The sequence below is a fragment of the Amblyomma americanum genome, chromosome 1 (assembly GCF_052857255.1).
Source record: "Amblyomma americanum isolate KBUSLIRL-KWMA chromosome 1, ASM5285725v1, whole genome shotgun sequence".
NCBI lineage: Eukaryota > Metazoa > Arthropoda > Arachnida > Ixodida > Ixodidae > Amblyomma > Amblyomma americanum.
In genome coordinates this window covers 101,020,235-101,041,643 of record NC_135497.1, presented here as the reverse complement: position 1 = coordinate 101,041,643, position 21,409 = coordinate 101,020,235, and the positions used below count along the sequence as shown (strand labels likewise).

The 21,409-nt window shown below is 45.3% G+C and overlaps 1 protein-coding gene across 2 annotated transcripts; it reads right to left on the bottom strand.

The window, feature by feature from the left end:
- Positions 1-702: 702 nt before the first annotated feature.
- Positions 703-20,701, bottom strand: LOC144113356 (uncharacterized). 2 transcript variants are annotated; one of them, XM_077646400.1, is made up of 4 exons: positions 20,576-20,701; positions 6,979-7,058; positions 4,144-4,215; positions 703-3,622 (listed from the first exon to the last, which is right to left on the bottom strand). In XM_077646400.1, exon 4 carries the CDS (start codon positions 3,521-3,523, stop codon positions 926-928), a length of 2,598 nt encoding a protein of 865 aa, XP_077502526.1. In that variant the 5' UTR covers positions 3,524-3,622; positions 4,144-4,215; positions 6,979-7,058; positions 20,576-20,701; the 3' UTR covers positions 703-925. The 2 variants fall into 2 exon arrangements, with proteins under 2 accessions (XP_077502526.1, XP_077502528.1); XM_077646402.1 differs by lacking the exon at positions 20,576-20,701 and having other exon boundaries at positions 6,979-7,750.
- Positions 20,702-21,409: the final 708 nt, after the last annotated feature.

Sequence of the window (21,409 nt, the reverse complement as noted above, 5' to 3'; positions counted from 1 at the left end):
CTTCTAAAACCCCTGGCACTCTGCCACATTAACTTCTCAGCGAAGTTAGGGCAGCTATGTTTTCAGTCTGATATGCTTCTATTTACAAGATCATGAACATGAAATTTTATGACAAACATGGAATACTTCGTAACACTGACCACCTAGTTTTACTGAATTACACAGCATAAACTTGATAAGCTGAAAGCAAATTATCAGCAAAAATAAAAAGAAAAAGCCTTAATGGTGCCAGATTTCTTTGTTTCCACCAGAAGAGGTGCCATCCAGACCTTTGTACATGATACAACTGCCAATTCTGTCGAACAAAGCCTAGGGGCACTAGCACTTCTGGGAAAGTACAATGGGGTGGGGGGAAATCAAAGATCTTATGGCCACGATTCAGGGGCCAATCACTGCTTTTTTTTTGGTTCCATCAAGCCACCCCTCCTATTCCCTAAGCACGCAAACACTATGTGTAGCTATTTAAACACTTGTGTCGGGAATAATGGCTAACTGTAGACATCCAGAACCATAATGGTGGTCCAGAAGCGCAAACACACATAGACCAAGAAAGAGACAAGACACACTCTTCAAGTCTCTTGGTCTATCGTGTTTGCGCTGTTGAACCAACATTATGAATCAACACCAACTAGCCAAGTCTGCAGTTTTTATCCAGAACTAGCTAACCCAGCAGTTCTGCAATGCTGCACAGAAATCAAGAGCTCAAGAACTATAACAAAATTTATTTGCACTAACTCAAAAACATGAGCAAGAAAAGAACTGCACAGAAAATTCGAAGGTAACTTCAGCACACTGGAATACACAAAATTTTTAAAAAAGGTGCACTCCTGACTTGGGCAATAAAAACAGAAAAAAAGAGATAAAAGTGACAAAATTTGCAGTTCACTCCTTAGGTTCTTTCTTAATAATTGGAAGCCGAACTAGTTTAACAATAGGATTCAAATTCACCGCACGTGAAAACTGACTGTATGGCACCTTCACACTTCTGTTGTGTAGACAGACAGAGTCGACGATTATCAACCACTCTTTTCTGAACTTCAGACTGTACTGGCTTCAATTGAAGCTGTGCAGTATCTCTTGACTGCTTGATGTCATGTTGAAACGTTAATCCTTCAAGACCAGAGCTGTCTCCAATAGATAGCACACCGCTGGCAAGGTCAAAACCATTAATAATATCCAAGCTGTGGAGCTTAATGTGCTTAGCAAGTTCTTCAAAGGTAGAAAATGTGAGGAAGCATTCAGAACACACATGGAGCCCTTCATTAACTCTACAGCACAAAGAGCCAGAGACTTTCCTCACAGGTGGACTGCTCACGGGCAACTGAGAGTTCAGCCTTCGTAAAACTCCACTGTCAACTACAATATTACCATTCACCTTTTTGACAGAAGAAGCATCAATGTAAACTGATTTAAGTATCTTCCACTTAACATTTCTAGCATTGGTGAATTGAGACGTTGAGGATGATGCATTTTGCAAATGAGGGGGAGATGTATGAGGTGCCACTGTAAGCTGGTTCTCAGAACTGTTGCTGCTGCCATTGCTGACAACTCCTGCTGGTGCAGAGTCATACAATAGCTGGCTTGGAACTGACCGACGACTCAAAACTGTAGTGTCTGAACGGACAGTGTCAACAGTACGCTCGTACTGCAGAGACGTCCCTTCAGCTCCATGTACCAGCTTCAGAGATGCACTATGTGGCACAGCATTGCTCTGCAAGAGCTCTGCTTGAGAAGCAACATTTTCAAGACAGGCAGAGCTGATATAAGTAACTGCCCTCTTGAGATTCTTTAACATGGTCTTGCCTTTTGCTCGCATCTTTCCAGGCTGCACCATCCTCAGATACCCCTGAGCTTCCTCTATCCATAATGGTGCAACATTAAGACCAATGTCAGTCACCTTTCCATCTTTAAGGCAAAGAACAGAGAATGGCTGCCCTAAATGTAGGCACCCAGCATGCATGAGTAGACATCTTGACTTCTTGTATGGCTTGAAGCAGTGGCCACAGATGAATGGTACCAAGTGTGCAGAAGCTATATGGTGGAGGTAGCAAGTCAATGTGCTGTAGTTTGTGGAACATGAGCCACAGATGTACAGCCGGTTAGTGAGATCATCCTTAGCATTTTCCAAGCTCACTTCACAACATAACTTGTCATTCCTACTTTCTCCATTGGGTATTTCCATTTCTGATGTGAAATCAACATTCCTTGTACTTGTGTGGTTTTTGGAGGATGAATTACTAGTAGTACAAAGCCCTTGTTCACTTGCTACATGAGCACCATTCCTGTTCTTCTCTTCTCGATAGATCTGATGTGCCTGAATTATGTGAGTGTCAAGACCACACTGATCACAACTTCCAAATGAACAGTCCTGATAAGGACAAAACAAAAATCCACTATGCTTTCCAACAAGATGCATAGGGAGATCAGTAGATGAGACAGTGAGATCACACTTCGGACAGGGGAATGACGACTGCAATGAATGGCACTCGGCGAGATGATTCAAATAGTCAAAAATGTCTTTGAATTCCACGGAACAGTTTTCTGCACTACAATAAAGATGCCAACTGTCATTAAGACTTGAACTTGTCTCTGTTTCATGTAACGGCTGGGCCTTACCAGGATCCAATTGCAAGCTCTGCTCAACATGGTAAGATGGGTGCAGACTTTTTGTCCCCCAAAGTTGCGTCGCCAAGTGTTGTGTGCATTCACTTGATGAAGAGTACAGACTTTCTTCTGTGCTTAGTGGAGACGCTCTACCAGCACTTTGGTGGGTTACACAAACAGCAGAACTAGCAGCATGATTTTCTACTAACTCTTCCTCCACTTCTGAGTCCATGTTGGACACCCCTTTGCAGGAATGATCCAAGCTCAGTTTGGCCTCAAGAGAAGAGTGCCCCAATTTCACCGGGTCAGCCCTGGGCATAGCTGCATTACTTGAAGTCACATTTTCCTGTGTCAGTGCTTCCACTGACAATTGTGCGCAAGGCTGAGCTGGCATCACAGGGTCCTCTGTTAGATATTCTTGCAATAGTCGCAGCTCCTGAGACACAGCAGAGGTATCTCCATTTCTAAGCAATATTCTAAAAGGCCTTTTTGAGTGCTGCTCCATAACATGGTGCATGACAATAAAGTCATCATTGCTACCAAAGTCACAGTATAGGCACTGCACAGCAAAATATCCATGGTCAGTTTGATAGTGGTGAAACAGAAGACCACAAGTGTCAGTGGATCCAAAGCACAGGCGACATCTGTACGTACTGCAGTCCTCGTGAGACTCCAAGTGTCCACGAAAAATTTCATTGGTCAGACAGCTGAAGTGACAAGCAGTTGTCAAAGTACAAATGTAGCGTTTTCTATGGACCAAGTTATTGAAATCTTCAGGAGGCAAAACAGGCTCAGCATCAGAGTTCTTCTTATACCATGGAACCGGCTTAGCATCATGTGCAAAGTATGCATGAACACCTAGGTGAGCCTTTGAAGTAGACGAGTATGTACACAAGCCACAGTAAAACATTTCCAACATTTTCTAAAGGTGCCTCCGTGTTCAGTCCACTACCTTCGGTTGGCGATCTGCACACCACAGATCCTGAAGGGTGTACTTCACAGCCGGCTGTTGGCTAACCTGGAAACAGGCCAGACACCAAAAACAAAAATAAATTTTCATGTTTTCCAGAACAAACAAAAACCTGTAGTTTACTGATCACCTCAGAAGATGAGAGAAAAAATTCTGCTAGCACCTTATAAAGTGGAATACGCTCCAGTGCCAAAAGCAAGCACCATGTGCCATTAACATTTTATTTTGCTCTCCCACAACTGCAAGGCAGATAGTCCATAGTCCTAACCAATACTGGCAGCCAGTTTAACAAATTTTTATTCAAGATGTGTTCATATGTATGTGGTGCTGCCTATCAGAATTTTGTTAGCTGCTAACAAGTAATTGCGACTACCACCAAGTGCAGTGATGTCTGCTTGGAGACAAGATTTTTAACAGCGCTGTTTTGACCTAGCAGTTCTGACTGGTTCTTCGGCCCAATTCATGTAGACGTTTGTTACAAAGCATACAGATGTAAATTCATGCCATTACAATTGCTGTACACAGATCATTTTTCTGCAAAATCATATGCAAATGTTAATATGCCTTACCCATGAGCTTGGAACGTCAAGTTTTAAACTGCTCTCATTTCAAGCTTCAACTGTCTCTGATGCCACAGAACACTGCAAAAAAAGTTCATTAAGAGACATTTCAGTGCAACAGCTTGTTTTACCCAGCACCATGCACACTGTTTACACCTCACACGGCAGAAAAGGCACGCCAATACCATTGTTTCACAATGGGCAGTTTCTCAAAGAACGTGTGAACAGCCAAGATGATGTACACAAACCAATATTTTAGCAATGCCAGCATTTAAAAACGATCACTGTTAGTTAAAAATGGTCTTTTGCCATATAAGATTGTAAATAAGCACAAGTGTTGTGAATTGGGCCTGTTGGTTACCAATCATATTTGAAACAAAGAAATGCAAGGACGGGACACAGTAAAAAAACACCACGAGTGCTGGCTATCAACTGGTTTTATGCCAAGAAATCAGGAATATATATAGGTCTAAAAAGCTAAGAAGAACAAAATAATCCAGAAAGGTGCACAACGCGGCATGACAGAGGGAACGGCATGTGATTAACTCAGCTGCTAAGAGGATCTCAAAGGGGAAGCCACAAAGAGCAACAAAAGTGTGAACAAGCAACGACAAAAACTCCTAATAGTGAATAACAGAGCTAAAATCTACTGACGGGGCGGGAATCGGAAACCTGATGATTTGAAGGGAAAGCACAAAAAGAAGCAAAACAACCGTAAACAAGTTAACAAAAAATTCACAGCGATGTATAAGACACCTAAATTCTAGCTGCAAGGCACGCCAGAAATCTGATCTAAAAAATGAGATTTCCTTAGGAAACAAGGTGGCAGACGGTGCGCTCTCACAATGTTGTTGTTTTCAATCATGAATGCTTCCCATATCTCACATGCGCACTGATCACTATACTTCTTGATGCATGTTTGGGTTAACAAGGGATAGCAGCCCTCAATTTAGCTACAATTACAATGTTATAACCTGTTGTCTTGCCTATTCAATTGGTGTGCTCTCGCAACCTCCCGATTTGTCCGATATAATGCCTGCCACATGAAAGCAGAATTTCATAGATTACGTTAGCTTTGCATGGAATAAATCAATGCTGGCACTTCTTGTTACGCACTGTGCTTTGAGACAAATCAATGCTGACCTCCTTACATAGGGCGGCTAGCTTGCTCGGTGCAGCAAAAAATACTTGTACACTGACATTTTGAGTCTGTGAGAGAGGCCGTGCACATAGAGTATGATAGTGGTACATGCTGCGTTAAACTATGGGCACTGTTTGATGCAGCCCTTATGATGGTTTAGCAACCCTCAAATTGGCTCCCAGTGTGAGGGTTGTTATCCCGTTAACCCAAACGCGCATCATCAAGAAGTATCGTGATCAAGCTACGCGCGAGACGTGGGAAGCATTCATGATTAAGAACATTGTGTGAGCACACAGTCTGTCAGTTTCCCAAAAAATCGCATTTCTAGATCATCACATTTCTGATTCTAGATTTTAGCTGTAATGTACATTATGAATTTTTTGTTGTTACTCGTCATGTGTTTAGTTGCTTCTCCCCACATCAGGTTTCTAACGCTTGCTCTGTCACTAGATATTATGTAGCTGTGCCACAGACCTGCTATGAATTTTTGTAGTTGCTTGTGTATGCTTGTTCTGTTGCTCTTTGCGGCTTCTCCTCAGAGATCCTCTTAGCAGCCGAGCTGGTCATGTGCGTTTCAATCAATGCTGCATTGTGCACCTTTTGGAATTTTGCTGTTCTTAGCTTGCCATATATATATATGTTTTTGTGCTTCTTGGAATAAATCCAGTTGATACAGCTCCCATGGATGGGGTCTCTTTACAGTGTCCTGACCTTGCGCTGTTTCAAATATGATTGGAAATAAGGTTGATGAAAACTTGACTTCAGTGCAAACATTCTCCTCAGTCTTATACAGCATTTTGCTACCTACCCCAAGCAGAACATACCTGTGAATGCATTTGTCATACATACAATAGTGCTTTGCGAAACTGTATGCAGAGCCAAGATGCATCCCCATAAAGCAGCATGTCGGCCATATGTTTTAAACAACTGCTGTCACTTGATTCAATTGCCATAATAAACCACTTCAAAGGAAGTTTAAGAAGAGATTTAAGTGCAACCCCTTGTTTTTCTTCACACCATGCAGATTTCAGTCAAACTTCAAACAGCTACAAAGGTCTGCCATTAAGACTGCTCTGGACAGAGCAGTTCAATAGAATCATTTTTATTTATTCGTACAATAATATTAACATTTGTTCAAATGGCCATCATAGTAGACTGGCATTTTGCAGGATTTAAAACTTTCACTGAGAAAACAGTGGTCATGAAACATAAAGAAACAAAACAGCAAAGGCCCGGGATCGTTTCCAGTGCCTCGATATTATGTTTTGTGTAAGGGTCCCAGACGGCATGCGTGCTCAAATTTCGGTCTGATGATGGATGTGTAGGCTAAAAGCTTTACTCGTTGCTGAACAATAAAACACAAACAAAAGTGCATGAAATATTGGTATAAAGAACACTTGACTTACACCATGAAAGAAAATATACATCCTACACATATTAGCGCTTCAGAATGTGTGCACACAAAATAAATGCAATCTAAACCACAGGCAAAGGTAAATAAGAAGAATGCACAAACAAGAGCAGGTTATCTATTCCAAGTACATTTTTAGCACCAAGTCTTGTCAGATGTGGCCAATGCTAAACTGTTGAGGAGGCGATTCCATGATCTAATTGAGCATAGAATGAATTTGTAAAGATGCAAGTGCGTGCCAGCATTTCCTTTATTTCATACAGGTGACGCCTGAACAGCTAAGATGCCTTACCTTATTATAAATCAGGATGTAAGCTGCAACGATGGTAACAAGAGCTGTCGCAACTTCTTTTTCTTCCTTGTCATACAACACTGAAAAAAAAATTGAGCCAATTTTCAATGAAACTGTTTTATCTCTACTAAGGTACACTTCTGTTAAGCCGCACACAGCAGAACAAGCCGACAATTACAACTGCTGCTGCACAGTAGATCCAGGGGTAAGTTGGAGGAGAGTACAGAAGTCAAATTCTTTTGTGCATGACCAGCTTTAATCAACTCAAAACCAGCTTGGTATGTGGCTATAACAGCAGCCGTTTCTAGTAACCAACGTGCCAAGCATGGGAAATATTTCTGATGCGGAAACTGCAATTTCAAAGCTCAAAATTAAATATCAGATTCATTACTTGATGCTTGTATGAAAACCCCTCGACCCTTTAAAGTAAGCAGTGTACTAGAATCTGAAACTCATTAATGAGGTGTGTTAACCCATTCGTACTGCATGCGGAGCTGCTGATGCATTGTCAGGAAATACTTTTCTCTCACAACACACTCTATATGGTATGGAATGGTTCGGATGGGAAGCGCTGCCGTCCCAGTCCTGTTATCTTTAATCTGGTTCCAAAGAGATGAAAAGCTCAGGTAGTCCATAGTAACCTCACGATACCTGATATCTTTATCTAGGTTCAAAGTGCAGTTGTCATGTTGGAGTCTCATCGTGCACAAAAGTTGACATTAAAGCAGCGAACACAAAGGCAACAAAGACAAAAGAAATGAACAGCACAGTCATTTCCACTGCTTGTTCCTAGCTGTTTTGTCTACACTGCATTTTTCCAATATACCGGGCATTGCTGTCAGTGCTTGCTGCTCAATTTTCCTCTAGTAGGCAAATTGCAATAACTGATGCAATATTGCAATAACTAAGGGGTTGTGTGCCTATGAGACTAAAACTTTTAGTTTTGCAAAAAAAAATCGGTTGAACTTTTTTTAAACAGGGAAGTAAAGCTATGAGCGTCTTTTTCCTCAAAGCTGTCAAGAATTTGGAAAATGCTAAAAAAGATAAGATTTTTCATACAGCCTGGTGCTGAAGGTTGCAGTTAGTTTTCTATAAAAACTAATGTTCTTGAGAAGCATTCTCCTAATGGACTATATCAGAGAGCACAAGTTAAAAATGAATTACATGCATGCATGTTCATTCTTTTTCAGTATTGGAGGTATTCACTGAGGCTGCGCTACCACACAGTGCAAGGGTCGTTGTGACAAGCACGCAATATGGGCGGTCGTTTCGCTTCAGCTCGCGCAGTGTGGCGGTATGCCATGAGGTACTCGGCCTCGATTGTTAGTGATCCGTAACGTTTTTGCATGTGGTTAAATGCATCAATGTCCATTTTTCTTTGTGAAACGCATATTGTGCATGAAGCTTGCAGCAGAACTATTCTGTGCCGGGATATAACCAAGTTGGCTGCCGCAACTCTGCAGCAAAACTGGCCGGCTGCACTGCACGCAAGAATGTGCAAAATTTGCAAATTTAATACCAGTTGACAACTGTCAAACACTTATACAGGACGCATCGTGGATGGACAGCACATGATCAATTACCGAAATTCCAAAACTGGCACTGCAGAAACTCATATTTCATGTGACTGAAGTTCGCGAACTGCTGAAACTTCACAGACGGCATTTCAGCAGAGAAAGCAAAGCCTCATAGCTGCCTTATTTACACGACCGAGCGGCCTAGCAAATACTGTCATGAGCTTGAAGCATGAATGGCAGACCTAGCGTGAATGCTTCACAGTTTTGATTGTAGCGGCGTAGCGCTGCTTCGAGTGCACAAGACCTGGAATCTAGGCCGGTTCACAGCAACGCAGTGTGCAGCAATTGCGCTAGATGCTGTAGAAACGTGCCACATTCAGCAGATAGAGATGACAAGTTAAGCTAGCTAACCGAACAGACATATTTATTTATTCACCTCTCCTAAAACGGCACTTTGGCCGTCGACACCCCTTCAGCACAGCTCTTGGGCTTGCCTGCTTGTCAAGCAATTGAACCCTCTCTAGGTTTGAACGCTTTAATTCCTTAGCCTGTCTGTAAACTTAAGCAACAGCACCTTCTCTAGATTTGAATGCTTTAATTCCTTAGCCTGTCTGTAAACTTAAGCAACAGCACCTTCTCTAGATTTGAATGCTTTAATTCCTTAGCCTGTCTGTTAAACTTAAGCAATTGCACCCTCTCTAGATTTGAATGTTTTAATTCCTTAGCCTGTCTGTAAACTTAAGCAATTGCACCCTCTCTAGATTTGAATGCTTTAATTCCTTAGCCTGTCTGTAAACTTAAGCAATTGCACCCTCTCTAGATTTGAATGCTTTAATTCCTTAGTCTGTCTGTAAAACAAGGCGGGCCTCGATATCGGTGAATTCAACGCGCGGCACCAGTCCTATACGTCGCACACCACGCCGGCGCCTTTGCACTCATATACGGGTCGACGATTTTACATAGTGGAACCTTTTCAGCGTACCCACTCTTTTCTGTCTCGAAGAGTTCACGGCGTATCCAATCAGGCACATAGTGTTACGGGTCGGACAGAAATTATCTGCGGCGAGATGCGAAGTACACACACATTTCACACATCATCAGAGAGTTAAATGCTGCAACTGGCTCCGAGGACAGCATGTGCGACCACCAACATGGTGAACGCTGCGCTGCCTACTAGCGCCCCTTACAGATGACGTCATTTCAATACCTCCTATACAACTGCTCTGAGTTTGTCACGAAATCTGTGCGCATTGTCACCCCAATTCAGAAATATTCAAGAGGGTGGAGTCGCACGTTGACTGTAGGATGAAATTAATTAAATATTGAAGGAGACACTTAAAGGAACCCTAATATTGCATTCAAGGGCCCAATTTTTTCAGCACAACAGGAAACTTGCTACCTAAGGTTCTGGATTCTGCAAGTTTTGTTGGAAACTATGTAGAAAAGTTTTACCAAGAATTTTAAAATGAGTGCATTTGCCCGTTTTTCTGTATCCCCATGCTTTAAAACATGATCAGTGGGCGCGATGGCGATTGCACATCGGCAAAAGTGCTGCGTCAAAAACTAATATAGATCTCACAGTAATAAGATATATTTAGTTTGGTTTATGGAGGTTTAATGTCCCAAAGCGACTCAGGTTATGAGGGATGCCATAGTGAAGAGCTCCAGAATTTTCGACCGCCAGGGGTTCTTTATATGCGCTGACATCGCACAGTACATGAGCGTCTAGCATTTCGCCTCCAACAAAATGCAACCGCTACAGCCGGGATTGAACCTGCATGTTTTGGGTCATCAGCTGACCGCCATAACTACTCAGCCACCGCGGCAGCTCTACATTCATAAAGCCAGGTTTCACCGCAAGATAGCTTTTTATGCTACTTTCCAATGCCAAATTAAAATATTAAATCCCAATTTCCTTGATACTGCAATGTTCAATTCTTACAGTACAAGGCAAAATCTTTTCATTTCTGCCATAATCGTGACACATTTTGGTCAGTGGCCAATCCCTTTAAGCTCAGCTTCAAGAGTATGATGCGATGGCGTCAATAGGCTAATTCCAATACATGCAAAATTGGTCATTCTCTACTACACATTCATAGATCCCTGGGAGTAGACATACCGTGATGTACTAGTGCAGCAGTTAGTAAGCAATGTACCACTACCCTGCAATGGCTGGTGCTGCCATCAGTGGAGATTGCGAGACCTAGGTTGCTCTTCCCAAGCAACCTCTCGTGACCACCTGCCACGGTGGGAAGTTTGCTTATAATCCAGTGAATAGGCTGTGATGACATCACCAGGTCACGTGACATTGCGATGAAATCACACGGTCATGTGATTTAGAATGACGTGACAAGTTTATCTGACAAGCCTGTTTACCAACCATGGCAAGATGCACGAGCCAAAAGTAGAATCTTGAGCCCTGTTGCAAATGGCTTGCAAGCCCCAAGGGTAGCGTTGGCCTGGCGGCCTGGGGCACAGCTGGAAACATCCGAAGGTCCCGGCAAAGGATGAGTCGACTGGCAACAGAACAACTTGTTTATTCTGGCATCGCAAAAGAGCAGCCGGTCAGGGCGACCACGTTACTCGAAGGAAGAAATCGAAGTCTCTCTTTGGCGTCCGGGGCAGCTGCTTTTATGCCCACGGAGTCGAGGGCAAGAAGGAACGCTCGGGATGAGGCGCCCGATACGGCGACGCTCAGACATGTTCAGACGTGACGTGCGCGTCCGCCGGGCCGGCGCCGGTCAGACCTCCTCGCCTCCCAGTTGGGGAGCTCCTCTCTCCGGCTGCCGCGCTTTGACAAGCGTGGGCACCAACATGCACACACACACACGCACACACGACGACACGTGGCACTGAAACCTGCCTGGACGCGCTTGGCGGGAGGCGTTGCGGCAGCGATGAACGGGTCAAAATGACCGCCACTTTGAACGAAGCCCCGGCGTCCGTTGCATCCGCGCCGGCTATACCGCGCGTTGTAGGCGAAACGTAACAGACCGCCACGCCGGGAGAAGGAGATCCCGATGGTCAGGGGACTGCATCCGCTGTCCAGAGGGATGTCGCTCGATGATGCTCATAATCGAAACCGGTCGTCCCTCGACGTTGCTTGAGCGCAGCGCACAGAGAAGGCCTCGTTCTCAGGTTCAGGATCACACAGGGCACTGCAAAGTGACTTCGGGAGAGTTGCCATTTTTGTGCTCGTTCCCAGCAAGCGTTAGAACTACGCCGAAACGCAACCGCTCAGTCAGCAAGCACGAGACAACCCTCACTAAGCTCTGCCAGGCTCTTTCCCCTTTTATACTACTGCCTAGTTCCTTACAGTAGTCAAGCAGCACTCAGAACGCGTCCACAAATTGGAAAATTGCACTAGAAAGCACATAATCACTTTGAAACAAAAACAAAAGCAATATGTTAAAAATCCTGCCTCAGGAAGAAAACATCACTAACAAACAACTTTGAGGCGGATTCCCACGTTAGGGGCTTCGACTTAAGCCATCGGCGTTACCGTCGAGACTCCCCTTTTTGTAACGCACCTCAAAGGAATACTGTTGCAAAGCGAGGCTCCAGCGCAGGAGGCGGCCATTTTTGGGAGAGATGGTCTGCAGCCATTGGAGAGGGCAGTTATCCGTCTCAATGATAAACCTCGAGCCGGCTAGGTAGCATGACAATTTCTGAACGGCCCACACGAGACACGCACACTCTTTCTCGGTGGCGCTGTACGCCTGCTCACGACAGGTCAGCTTACGACTAGCATACAGGACGAGGTGTTCCACTTCTCCATTGTCCCTTTGGCACAGTACAACGCCCATGCCTCGCTCACTAGCATCGCACTGAACAACGAACCCTTTCGTGTAGTCTGGCGATCGTAGCACAGGCTGGCTTGTTAGGGCGCTCTTTAGGGCGCTAAAAGCTCTTTCCTTTGTCTCGCCCCAGACGACTGTTTGGGGCTCTGTTTTTCTTAGAGCATCCGTCAGGGGAGCCGCGATATCGGAGTACCTGGGGATGTACCTCTGATAGTAGCCGGCGACACCTAAGAACGACCGAATATCGGTCTTCGTGCGCGGTTGCGGGAAGTCTCGCACAGCGGCCACCTTTATTTCAGAGGGGCGGCGACGACCCTGTCCAATCACGTGACCGAGGTAGACAACCTCGGCCTGTGCTAATTGGCACTTGGGAGCCTTGACTGTCAAGCCCGCTTCGCGCAGGCGGGTTAGCACTGCCCGCAAGTGTGCCATATGCTCAGACCAGGATGCGGAAAATATCGCTACGTCGTCTAAATACGGTAAAGCGAATTCTTCCTGTCCCCGCAACACTTTGTCCATGAGGCTTGAAAAGCAGTATGGCGCGTTCTTCAAACCAAAACTCAAAACTTTAGGACGGAATGTTCCCATTGGTGAAATGAACGCCGCATACCTACTAGCCTCTTCTGTAAGTGGAACCTGCCAATAACCCCTGACAAGATCTAGGGTGGAAGTAAACTGAGCGCTACTAACTTTCTCAAGGCGCTCCTCGATGCTAGGGATCGGATAAATTTGATCCTTAGTGATGGAATTAAGCCTGCGGTAGTCGACGCAAGGACGAGGTTCCTTGCCCGGTACCTCAACTAAATTCAAAGGGGAGGTATAATCACTCTCACCCGCCTCAATAACACCGAGCTGTAGCATTTTCTTTACCTCAGCCTCCATAATATCGCGCTGGCGGGGTGACACCCGGTACGCCTTGGATCGTACTGGCTCTGGGGAGGTAAGTTCTATATCATGAGTAAGGACAGAAGTCCTACCAGGCCTCTCAGATAACTGACCTTGAAACTCTTGTAAGAGTTGGTGTAGTTCGGTTTTCTGCTCAGCCGACAGCGGTGCTTTAATGATTAAGTCACTAATGACCTGATCAGTGTCTTCCCTGTTCGTCACTGAGCCTAGTCCCGGAAGCTCGACCGGAAGCTATTCTAACTTTCCCTTGTCGGGCATTTCCTCTCCAGTACCTGGTGCCTTCAACGCTACAGGCTCAATTTTATCCAGTTCTGACGTGCTCGGAATATCAGCTTGCTGCGCCTCCGACCCTTTTTCATTGTTCGACAACGTCGGCCCCGCAACTACCGCCTTTGCAGCGAGCTCCCGAACTCTCGGTCTGGTTAAGGCCTCAACGCTAGCCTCACCAAACAAAAGCCCCTTCTCGCGCAGGAGGTGATCGGACCTGTTCGAAAATACGTACGGGTACTGGGGGGGCAGCATAGATGACACTACGGCCTCCGTCTCAAGTGCTCCGAAAGGTCCTTCAATAAGTACTTTTGCTACGGGCAGACACACGCTATGAGCTTCCACGGCTTGCTTGATCCATGCGCACTCGCCCGTGAACATATCGGGTTCTACGTAAGAGGGGTGAACTACATCTATTGTAGCTGCGGAATCACGAAGCACTCGGCACTCTTTCCCGTTCACGAGGAAGTCTCGCATGTAAGGCTCGAGAAGCTTCGTGTTCTCGTCAGTGCTACATAATGACAAACACACGGCTTTTCTTTTTGTTTCTGGACACTGCGCCGAAAAGTGACCCGGCTTCTGGCACGTATAACACACGCGCGCTTGCCTCCTCTCGAACCGCTTTCTGCGTTCGGCTTCGGCTGCCGCCGTCTCCTTACGTTCGGTCGGACTGCTTTCACTCGCATCCGCACTACGTGTGTCCCCCCTTGCTCTCATGGGTGTGAACTTCGGCCTCTCAGACTTGGAGCCAAATTCACCCTTTTGACCGTCCTTAGCTCCGCGAGCCCGACGCGTCACAAACTCCTCGGCTAGCTCGGCGGCTTTAGCCACTGTACTAACGTCTGGCCTATCCAAGACCCAGTACCGCACGTTCTCAGGTAACCGACTATAAAACTGTTCCAGCCCGAAACACTGCAGAATTTTCTCGTGGTCACCAAACGCTTTCTCTTCTTTGAGCCACTCCTGCATGTTTGACATAAGCCTGTAGGCAAACTCTGTATATGACTCGCTTCTGCCTTTTTCATTTTCCCGAAACTTCCGACGGAACGCCTCCGCTGACAGCCTGTACTTTTTTAGCAGACTCAATTTCACTTGGTCGAAATCCTCTGCCTCCTCTCTCTTCAAGCGAGCGACTACGTCGGCCGCCTCGCCGGGTGGGTAACAAAGTGAGCAAGCGCTGTGGCCACGTTTCCCGAGAGAACCCCTGCTTCTCGCACGTTCGCTCAAAGTTAACCAGGAACAAACCAATGTCCTCTCCAAGCTTAAACGGCCGCATCAGGTCAGTCATTTTGAACGATACCCGTTCTCCTGCACCGTGTGCCTGACTTCCATTACGAGCGCGTTCCATCTCTACCTCGAGACGCTTCATTTCCAAAGCGTGTTGACGGTCGCGCTCTTCTTTCTCTTTTTGTTCTTTACGTTCGCGCTCGTCTTTCTCTTTTTCTTTTTGTTCTTTACGTTCGCGCTCGTCTTTCTCTTTTTGTTCTTTACGTTCGCGCTCCTCTTTTTGCTCCCTCTCCTCAATTGTCTCAAGGCATTCCGACAGCTCGTCATCCTCAGCCTCCAACTCAGGAATAGCCCTTAGCAGTTCTGGTTTTCAGAGTTTGTCTGAGACATCCAGACCCAACTCTCTTGCAAGCTCCAGCAATTTCGGTTTGCGCAACGACTTCAAATCCATGGCTGCTCCGAATGCTGCTTTCTCTACTGCCTACTATTGTCTTGCCGCAAACTAACCCGGCAGCAACGACAACACAATTACCAGCTCTGTTTCTGACACTAACAAAAGCCTGGCAAAACTCAGAAGAAGAAAGTCCCGCACTCACCAAACCTCGCAGCCAAGAATTCAGCGCAGTCGTTCCGCTGCAGGCAACCAGTCATCACACAGGGCTCGTTGCACTGCTCCCGGATGGTCGTTGTGCTGCTCAGCATACAGTTGACCGCATATCTTCGCTGCTGGCCTCCGTTGTCGGGATCTCACCGCTGGCAACCAGTTGTTGCAAATGGGTTGCAAGCCCCAAGGGTAGCGTTGGCCTGGCGGCCTGGGGCACAGCTGGAAACATCCGAAGGTCCCGGCAAAGGATGAGTCGACTGGCAACAGAACAACTTGTTTATTCTGGCATCGCAAAAGAGCAGCCGGTCAGGGCGACCACGTTACTCGAAGGAAGAAATCGAAGTCTCTCTTTGGCGTCCGGGGCAGCTGCTTTTATGCCCACGGAGTCGAGGGCAAGAAGGAACGCTCGGGATGAGGCGCCCGATACGGCGACGCTCAGACATGTTCAGACGTGACGTGCGCGTCCGCCGGGCCGGCGCCGGTCAGACCTCCTCGCCTCCCAGTTGTGGAGCTCCTCCCTCCGGCTGCCGCGCTTTGACAAGCGTGGGCACCAACATGCACACACACACACGCACACACGACGACACGTGGCACTGAAACCTGCCTGGACGCGCTTGGCGGGAGGCGTTGCGGCAGCGATGAACGGGTCAAAATGACCGCCACTTTGAACGAAGCCCCGGCGTCCGTTGCATCCGCGCCGGCTATACCGCGCGTTGTAGGCGAAACGTAACAGCCCCAAGCCACCCTACTCCGCCCTATTTTTTGCTAACAATGCCACTGGCACCTGATTTTCTGCAGAAAGGGAAGCCTCAACACTACCATGTTAAAACTCAAGTTAAATTGCGGTCGCTGAAAAGAAAATTGGTGTAATTAGTTGGGAATTGAACCCATGACTCTTTGGTTGCGAGTCAGACATGTTGCCCCTAGGCCATTGAGGCAGGCTTGTTCGACTTGGTTTAAGGGAGAACTTGCGCGTCTTGAGGTATATCAAGTGGTCTATTATGGCTTCTGATGTATTTAAGGAAGAGCTTAAGTGTCCCCCCATTTTTTTTTCAAGAAGCACTGTGTCACTCTTTTTACTGTCAGTTCTGCTTCAAAGAAATCTTTATAGATTATAAGGATCACAGCAAAAAGAATTATAAAAGATTCTCCGCCAACACTGCCTCGGTATTTGACTGAAGAGCGTTAGATACAGGAGATTCGAGTGTTTACATTGGTGTGCTCTGCAAACATGGAAAAGACCATATCCAAAACCGCGGGTGTTTCCTTTCCGGAAACTACCTCACTGGTTTTGCGCTATTAAGATTTACAGCCACCTTCACTATATCCGGTATATTTCCTCATATCAGTTAATAAATGTTATCAATGTGTGCATCACAACACGACAAATCTTGCACCATTCTGAACCCCCTGCTACAAACGGTTCAGCTGTACTGGCCGCCTGAAGGTCCTCGGAATGCATGGTTTGGGGTGGAAAGGTTGTCGGTGTGAGTCCCACACATATTTTGGGCTTAATCTCAGTAATTTTATCCTCAGGAACATGCCAAGTCATTTCACACCACTTCAAACCCTCTCCGTCAAACGGATGGGCCCCCAATTTTATGCAAATGGAGGTCTCGGGAGGTGTCCCACTTCGATGGCTGCTTTACTGACACATAAATAACGGATAGAAAGTAAAGGCATCAATTGAGACTCTGCGTGCCCATTGTTGCTATGTGATATGGTGTGGTCATGTGGTAATTGTTTTGGTCAATTTGACCTTCACTGCACACAGACGCATCCTTGACAAAGTTAAGTAGCCAACGCTCTTAAAAAAATGGAGTGTGCAAACGAATGTTATTCCCCTCACAACAATTCAAATAAAAAGATCAGACAAAGTTGCATTTCACTTAATCACTGCCAAGAATGGGCACTATCAAAGCTATACCTCGCACTCTCTCAATGAGAGCTTGCATGCAATTGCTGCTTTGATAGGGCAGCCTGGAACTGCATATTCCAACATCATCGTTCCATGACACAGATAGGGCAGGTGCGATTGAAGCGTGGAACTACAACAGTGCCACCTGATGTCGTGTTGCAGATCTCGGTGTTGGGAAGCTACCACCTGTTGCAGCCCCCTCCCATTTCCCCCATATCCAGTTCTTGTTCCTCTAAAATTTTTGTCCGGTGTGTGTCCACCATACACCAACAGTACAAGGCAGCGTAAGGCTCCCAGTCTGCAGTAAACGTGGCACTGGTGTTGCGAGCAAAAAAATCCAGAGTAGTCTGAAAGTTGGTTACGTCACACATGCAGCAGCATATTTGAAAAGTGATTAAAACAATGAAAAACTGGTGATTAGAAGGTTGCAACATGACTCAAATGTCATTAGGGCATGCAAAGTAAATGAACTGCACTGAAAAGAAAATTGAGGTAATTAGTCTAGAATCAAGCCCCCCTTGGATTGTGAGCCAGACATGCTACTAGTAGGCCAAGGAGGCATGTTCGTACAGATCTGGTTAAAGTGGGGCTTTATATGTATGTCATGTGGTCTTTCACATAAAAATTGTGAAAGAGGAAAAAGTGTCCCTGTATGTGTGGGCAAGAGTAACCTCTGACGGACCCATTAATGCTGTCGAGTCATGCCCTTAAAGGCGGAGCTTAAGTGTCCCTCATTTTTATTTTTTGCTGTCTTCTCTGTATCGGCAGTTTGAAAAGCAGTGATCGCCTACCATAATTTGAAGCGAAATAGAAAATGTTGCCCCTAGTGTTATTCCTGCTAGTCTAGTTCATTTGTAGTGCCCATTTACAGTTGCCTTCCCATACTAACTGATAATGTTTTAGTTTAATTTGCCAACTATAAAAGAATTATTACTTTAACAAAATTTAGCAAGAAATTAAGGAATAAAGTTGGATACCTAACCAACCAATCGGAAGAGCTTATTCCGACTGTCATCTCATTCAGTGCTGAAAACTGCCACTATGTATCGATACTATCGGCCCCCCCAAAATATTTCTGGAGCAGATTAAAGTACTAAGATTATGGTGATAGCCACGGTCACTGATGTTTCACAATGTCCCATACTATGCATACAAAAAATAAAAAACGTCAGATTTTCGATGCAGGGTCTCTTTTACACCGAGTCCTGTACAGACAATTACTTTATCTCATAGTCCCCGACAATCAAAACCAGCACCAAGCAAACAGAAAAGAGGGATATGACTCTTAGACTGAAGCATTTAATCACAGCTGCTAATGGAAGAGACATCACATGAAGACTCAATGTCACTAAAAACAGAATGCCGATGCCACGGCTTGAACAGGAAAATGGCCTACTTGTGCACCAGCTGGTGTTCCTCTTACAACTGAGCACAAATGAAGGAAATAAGACAGGGATGAAGTACTGGCACTCCAAAGAATCTGCTTGCTAAACAAAAAAATATGAAGCAATCATATGCCTGAATTTCACGGAAGAAAGGGACTACTGCAAAAAACATCTGAAGACAGACCCTCCAAGTTGTGTCGAACCTACTGCCATCCCTCAGTCGCACTGGAAGTGAGAGGTCATTGATTGACAAGAAAAATATTTTCAATTAAATTTAAAGGTACATAGACGAGATTTAATTAGTTACTAGAAACTTAGTTCTTGTGGCTGAATTAGCCACTAGAAACTCTGTTCTTGTGGTGTGTGCCAGCAGAAGGCGAGTTTTAAATGCTCCGGGCATAGTAAAAGTTGTTAATTCTGAACATATTATGCAAGTCATCAGAAGGAAAAATTAGGAAAGCAACAACTTCAACAGTTTGCTACAGAAAGACATCCGTACTGTGCGAGAAAAGGAGATTGCACCAGGTTTCACAAACATAAAAACTGGGCACACAAAACTATAGTCATGCTCCACCTTTTACAGAGGCTTTAGTATGGATTAACAAAATACTTCGTTGCTTTTTCAGCAGTGTCCCATCCCTCACATTTTATGTCCCCTTCCTTCCAGCATGGAAGATGGAATTGAACTAATGTTTGAAGAAAATATATTTCTCGGGGCATTTCTTTTGCAGTTAGGCCACTGGTTTTCTTGTATGCTGTGGACATTTCCCACACTCACATTTACAAGACTACGGCCGACTCAAGACATGGGCATGGCTAGTGATGTGGCAAACATAACTGATGGTACCCAGGGTAACAGTGGTGTTCAAAAGGTAGAGCAAGAGACGATGAGAATAAGGCAGGTAGACGAGATTAGGAAATTTGCGGGTATAGGGCGCACACAGTTGGTGCAAGACAGGGTCAGTTGGAGGTCAGTCGAAGAGACCTTTGTCTTGCAGTGGTCATAGCTAGGCTCAAGGTGATGATAATCTTGTTTGCGTGCACCAGTTTGGCATTAACAATTTTTATTAAAGCAGCCCACTCCTTCTGGCCCTCTCCTTTGTTCTGCAGTCTTTCGCAAAGCTTTATGTGAACAGCTGAGATGCCTTACCGATACAGCAGTATGTCAACCATGCCAATGGTTTTAACTGACTCGTCTGCAAAAGGAAGTTTATGAAAAGCCAATTCTCATCTAGGATTTGTAATGCAGCACAACAAAATCATGCAGTAAGACTGTCATAAGTTGTGCAGTCTCTTGCAAAACTATATGTGAAATGTTGACATTCCTCACAATTACTCTGGACATCAGCCACCACTGATGGTTTTAAACTTCTGCTTCTTCAGTTGCCTTCAAGCTCACAGGGAGGCTGAAAATAAAATTTATGAAAAGCTTATTTCAGTGTAACAAATGGTAGCTGACATATGCGTTTGGTCGCACTCGGTGCTTTCAGCTAGTCAACAGCACTTACTACAAATCTGAATTGTTGTCGAGCCACAAATCAGCGAATGGCTTTATCTCTGTGCAAAACAATAGCGATTACGATTATTCGCTTTTTCGCACATTTTAGTATAGAACTCCCAAGTACCTCGTGGCGACACTCCACTGTCACTACCTCGCGGCGCCACTCCACTGTCACAGCTAGAGAAGTTACAACAGAGGTGCTGAACTTCAGGTGTCCAACGATATATGAGACATATACTGCGCCATTTCCTTTCCCCCAAAAAACAATTATTGAAGTACAAAACTGCCTGCTTGATGTAATAACATCACCTTGTGCTACATTTTTCTCGGTGAAATTAGTTCATTGAAACACTTCAACAGACATACATTTGTGCCCTGTTCCAGGAAGGGCTGTTGAATTGACTCGGAACAAATAAGAATAGGCACTGTACAGAAAAGAAAAGGCCAAAGAATACGGAAACGAAGTGCTTACCGCGGTTCCGACCGTTGCCAGTGTGAACAGCGGTTCGCTAAGAAATTGGCAAACGCTATAAAAGAAGAGAAACCACTGGAGACCTCGTGACGCCGTCTGCCAGGGCCAAACGGTTTGAAATGGCGACAATCTGCGTGGGCAACGGAATAAGTTATAAGATCACCGACGACAACGCCAGCCCGATATAAAGCGGATGGAATCGGGCAGAACATTCGACAGCCATTTTACAAGCTTTAAAGCGAGCTCGTTTAAGCTTTAAGCGCTAGAAATCCGGCCACACAGCATTTTTGAGTCACACAATCTCGACTGTCTGAAACAAAGCAACAGCATCTACAATTTTGGCGCGAAACCGCCGAAGGCAAGCCAATATTTGCGACCGTTGCGACGCTGTGTGTGATGGAGAAACAATACACAACAACATTGAAGCGTTATAATGGCTACAGCCATCTCGTGGCGACGAATGAAGGCACACTCTATGGGATACATTTATTCTTACGGCGAATTCCACTTGTGGATCCAAAGCGAGGCGCTCGAATCGCTAAAGAGCGCCCCAAACCGCCTCGGAGCACAGCGACCGTTGTTGCCTGAAATACGATGGCACATACCCACGGTATCGGATTGGCCAGGGTTTGGTGCAGAGTCAAACAGGAAAAATCTCATCCAGGTTTTATCTCAAGCGGCTGATAAATTGAGAGGATTGTGAGTGAAATAGGAAAATCACGAATTTTGAGAGAGCTTAAGGAAATCGGAATAGAAATCAAGGAAACAAAGCGGTGCGAGCAGAATAACTAAATTTTGAGAAGAAAATAATTTTGAGCGGGAAGAAAAGGCATC